This window comes from Dipodomys spectabilis, unplaced genomic scaffold (genome assembly GCF_019054845.1).
Source record: "Dipodomys spectabilis isolate Male_0828 unplaced genomic scaffold, ASM1905484v1 ptg000030l, whole genome shotgun sequence".
In the NCBI taxonomy this organism is placed as follows: domain Eukaryota; kingdom Metazoa; phylum Chordata; class Mammalia; order Rodentia; family Heteromyidae; genus Dipodomys; species Dipodomys spectabilis.
The window spans coordinates 5,867,236-5,872,034 of record NW_024870707.1 but is presented as its reverse complement, the minus strand read 5'-3'; the positions used below and the strand labels follow the sequence as shown (position 1 = coordinate 5,872,034).

Below are 4,799 nucleotides of genomic sequence, written 5' to 3'. Positions count from 1 at the left end.
TGAACACAACATTATAAACATGCATAGGTGTGCTAGTGATGACACTTAAGAGATAGAGTAGAAAACGGCACAATGAAATTAAGAGCTTGTTAGTTCTTTGTGAACACTTTCATCATTGAATTAAACATTCAATTCCATTTCCCAAGTGTTTGCTTGTTTGTTTGACTAACATTGGGAACTGAATGTATATTGAAAAAGATTAAAGTAGCACTTTTTCTCTTTATTCAAAATGAAACTCCAAATGCTGTTTGACCAAAGAATATAATAAGGAGTTATAAGCTCTTGATATTTCATTACATTTTAATTCACTTTAGACTCATCCTCTTCTGAGTAGCTACTCAGAGTTGTTTAAAGTCCAGAATAGAGAACTGTCTTTTTGTTTAGTAACTTAAAAGAAAGTAAGAACTGATCAAATGCCTCATGTTGTTTCGTTGTGAATTTACAATGAAACTGTGTCTGTCTGTTTCTTATAGGTGAACACCACACCAATTAGTGGCCTTTAGTGAGGTCAGGAGAAGTAACGGTGGCATAGTTCATTCACAGAAGTTAACTTAACCAACATATTAAGCCAAACTGCTTATATCCAATTTTGAAATGTGCAACAAATGTAAATTGTGTGCAAGATCTCTAAAGAGTCCTTAGTTTTGTCAATAAGTCCACCTGAATATGGGTTATTTATTGAATTTGATTCTGAAGCTCAGGATTTCCCAAAGACCTTGGAATAACTTGATAGTGATTAATGTTGAAATACTTGCCGTACTTAGGTGTCAGAATTTAAATTGAATCTCCTTATCAGTGTTTCTCTTTTTCATTGACAGTGGTCTATTGATCCCCGGATAAGGTTAATGGAGAACAGAACAGAAGTGACTGAGTTCATCCTGCTGGGGCTGACCAATGACCCAGACCTGCAGGTCCCCCTCTTCATCACCTTCCTCATCATCTACATCATCACACTGGCTGGAAACATGGGGATGGTCCTCCTGATCCTCTTGGATTCTCAACTTCATACCCCCATGTACTTTTTTCTTGGTAATCTGTCTCTAGTGGATTTATGTTATTCCTCAGCTGTCACTCCCACAGTCATGGCTGGTCTCCTTGTAGGAGACAATGTCCTTTCCTCCAGTGCTTGTGCTGCCCAGATGTTTTGCTTTGCTGCCTTTGCCAGTGCAGAAAATTGCCTCTTGGCCTCGATGGCCTATGATCGCTACGCAGCTGTGTGTAAACCCCTGCACTACTCTACCGTCATGACAGCCAGTGTGTGTGGTTGGCTGATCGTCGGGTGTTACGTCATTGGCTTCCTGAATGCCTCCATCTACACTGGGGATGCCTTCAGTCTGTCCTTCTGTCAGGACAACGTGGTCCATCACTTTTTCTGTGACATTCCAGCAGTCATGGTTCTCTCTTGCTCAGACAGACGTGTGAATGAGCTGCTTCTTGTTTGCGTGGTAAGCTTTAATATATTTTTCGCACTCATAGTTATCTGGATATCCTACCTGTTCATTTTTATCACCATCCTGAAGATGCACTCTGCAGCAGGACACCGGAAGGCTGTGTCCACCTGTGCCTCCCACTTCACTGCAGTCTCTATTTTCTACGGCACTGTTATCTTCATGTACTTACAGCCCAGCTCTAGTCACTCCATGGACACTGACAAAATCGCATCTGTGTTTTACACGATGGTCATCCCCATGCTGAACCCTCTGGTCTACAGCCTGAGGAACAAGGAGGTGAAGAGTGCATTCTTCAAAGTCCATAATGCATTTATTTGGGGGAGGCAAAATTAAAATGATAAGCTTAAAATTTGGGCACAGAATTTCTGGATTTTGTTCTCTCTCAGATTTTCTCTGTAAGTTCCTGATGAGATTCTCTTGTCTCTGCAACATCTCTTGTCCTAAAAAAAAGTAGAAATCTTCAGGCCAAAAAACACATAACTAAAATATAATGGATAAAAGTATCTTGCAGGTAGTTTGGTAAAACCCTAATTCACAGTAGTGGTAATGTTCACTAATTTCACTGAGTTTTGTTTTACCACGTCAGAAGAAATGTCTGTAAAACAAGTGCGTGAAGAAAGTCATGAACAGAAGACATTCATAGAAGCCTCCCTCCTGATCACCGATATGAGTGTAGTTCATGAATTTCCCAGAATGGAATTTAGTATGGCTTAGAGTGGTGGTTAACTTTATGTATTAATTGGAGTATATTTACAAATATACAAATATTCATTCACATATTTTTATTTGTGTGTCTGCAAGGGTGTTCCCAAGGTTCTGATATCTGAAGCAGCAGACTTAGTAATGAAGACAAGGCCTCCTCCATGTAAGAAGTAATCATTCCATTAGTGAGGACTCACTCAAATGGTACAGGAAGTAGAGAAAGACTAGACTAAATCTTTCTCTTTTTCTTCTCCATTTTTCTTTCTTTCTTTCTTTCTTTCTTTCTTTCTTTCTTTCTTTCTTTCTTTCTTTCTTTCTTTCTTTCTTTCTTTCTTTCTTTCTTTCTTTCTTTCTTTCTTTCTTTCTTTCCTCATTCTCTTCCTTCTCTTTCCCCTCCCTCTTTCTTTAACTCACTTTATACATAGGGTTACTTATGTGGACCTGATTCTTGGCCCTTTCTTCTTTCAATTTTATAATAGTTACATATTGTTTCCTCTATCTCAAATTGATTTTTCACCCATTTAACCTGTTTTCTAACCAACAGCCTCTATACTCACAAGTCTGAGCCCATAATAAATATGCATGTTTGTATGTGTATTTGTTGATGTCCTTTTGAGTCCATTACCAAGAGAAACCTGAGTAATAAAATAATGCTCACAATCATTACAACTCACAGCTCTGTATTTGAATTGGGTACCTAACTGAAATTTTTTCTCTAGTAATTTTTTTATTTTTTTACATTGATTATAAACTTACAAGAAATGAACTTCTACCTCTTAATGACAGACAGACTGAAGGGGAAGGGGCAGACTTCATCTGTGCAAACAGATCTAAAAGAAAGTAGAATGAGCCTAGTTATAACAGGTAGAATGATCTTTCAAAAAGAAACAATAAAAAGAGATAAGAAATCTCTCTCTGTATATAGATAGATAGATAGAGAGATAGATGTATCAGTATGCCAAGTAGGAATTATAATGGTATGGATATAATTACACAAAAATTTCTTAGAATATATTGGATCACCTACTCATATAAAGTAAATATTAAACAACCTGAAGGTACTTATAGACTCTAATGCAATTATTATACATTCTCCTACTCTCAGTCAATAGCATGTCACATAGACATAAACCCAACAGGGAAACAGCAGAATTAAATGCACCCTAGAATCACTGGACCAAACACATGTACACAATATTCCAACCAATGGCTAAAAAGTATACATATTCTCATCAGCCTGTAGGACACTTTCTTAAACAGTTCACATGATAGGTCAATAACTATCAATAATTGTTCAACTTGACATCTTATTGAATGTATTTTTGGACCACAGTGCATAAAAACTAGAGTTGCATGAAAAGTGAAAACCATAAAAATATACAAATAATTGGAAATTAAACAACCTACTTTTGAAGAACCAATGGATCATAAAAGATTCCAAGAAAGAAAGACAGGCAGAGTACACATGCTTGTATGCCAAGACACTTGGGAAACAGAGTTAGGAGAATTAAAATAAAAAAGACAACCCTGACAGAATTAACAAGACCCATAGTTGAGAACATAAAATAAAACTAAAGAATTGTTATTTTAGTACAAGTTGTAGGATATTTGCCTAGAAAGTTCAAGCTCTGAGTTCAATTCTTTGTACCAAATAAATAAATAAGCAAATAAATAAAACACTAATTCTTACTCAAATAAGAGAAAATGTAAGCTAAGTATGAAAACATGGGCTATAGTAAGGAAAATACTAAGAAAAGTGTAAAATATCACTAACCATCAGAAATGTAAATAAAATATCTCTCTATATATAAAATACAAATAAAAAGATCTTCCTGTATAAGAAAATACAGTGAGATACTCACCCTGCCCCATTAAAAGTGATTTTATTAAAATGAAGAATAATAACTATTGATGATAGAAATGCAGAAGAAGGAAATAAGATTTTTGTACATTGTTAGTGGGATTGTAGATTAGTATAACCACTACAAAATACTACATAGGGGTTCCTAAAAGTAGTACAGATAGCTGGGCGCTGGTGGCTCATGGCTGCAATCCTACCTATTCAGGAGGCTAAGATCTGAGGATCACAGTTCAAAGCCAGCCCCGGCAGAAAAGTCCGTGAGACTCTTATCGCCAATTCACCACCAGAAAACCAGAAGTGGCGCTGTGGCTCAAGTGGTAGAGCACTTACCATGAGCTGAAGAGCTGAGAGACAGTGCCCAAGCCACAGGTCAAGCCCCATGACTGATATATGTACAGATAAAACCACTTTGTGATACATTAGTGATTCTGAGTATAAATTCAAGGCAAATGAGTTCAATATGTGAAAGGCACATCTGCACTTCATGACACTCACAGAACTGTGCGCAATACCTAAGGAATAAAAACTATTAAAACGACTATCCATCCATGAATGGATAAATAAAAAGTTGCACATATACAAAGTAGACTACTATTCATCATAAGAAACATTTTTAATTTGGGAAATTTTGATGTAAAGTAAAATTTAGAGGCTAGAAAGACAATAAATTATCTCAAGAGTATGTCAGATTTTCACATTTTATTCTTAGGAGTTGGGAGTAGAATGGGCAGTACCAAAGTCTTCAAAGAAGATGGGGAAAGGAATACTGAGAATGATGATCAATG

The 4,799-nt window shown here is 36.4% G+C and overlaps 1 protein-coding gene across 1 annotated transcript; it reads left to right on the top strand.

Moving 5' to 3' along the window:
- The first annotated feature begins 842 nt into the window (after window positions 1-842).
- LOC122104807 (olfactory receptor 5B3-like) lies at window positions 843-1,784 on the top strand. Its single transcript, XM_042675733.1, has one exon. It carries the CDS (start codon window positions 846-848, stop codon window positions 1,782-1,784), a length of 939 nt encoding a protein of 312 aa, XP_042531667.1. The 5' UTR covers window positions 843-845.
- Window positions 1,785-4,799: the final 3,015 nt, after the last annotated feature.

What these genes read in the sequence shown, in the direction of transcription:
- LOC122104807 (XM_042675733.1), top strand. Translation starts at nt 846, where the DNA reads ATGGAGAACAGAACAGAAGTGACTGAGTTCATCCTGCTGGGGCTGACC.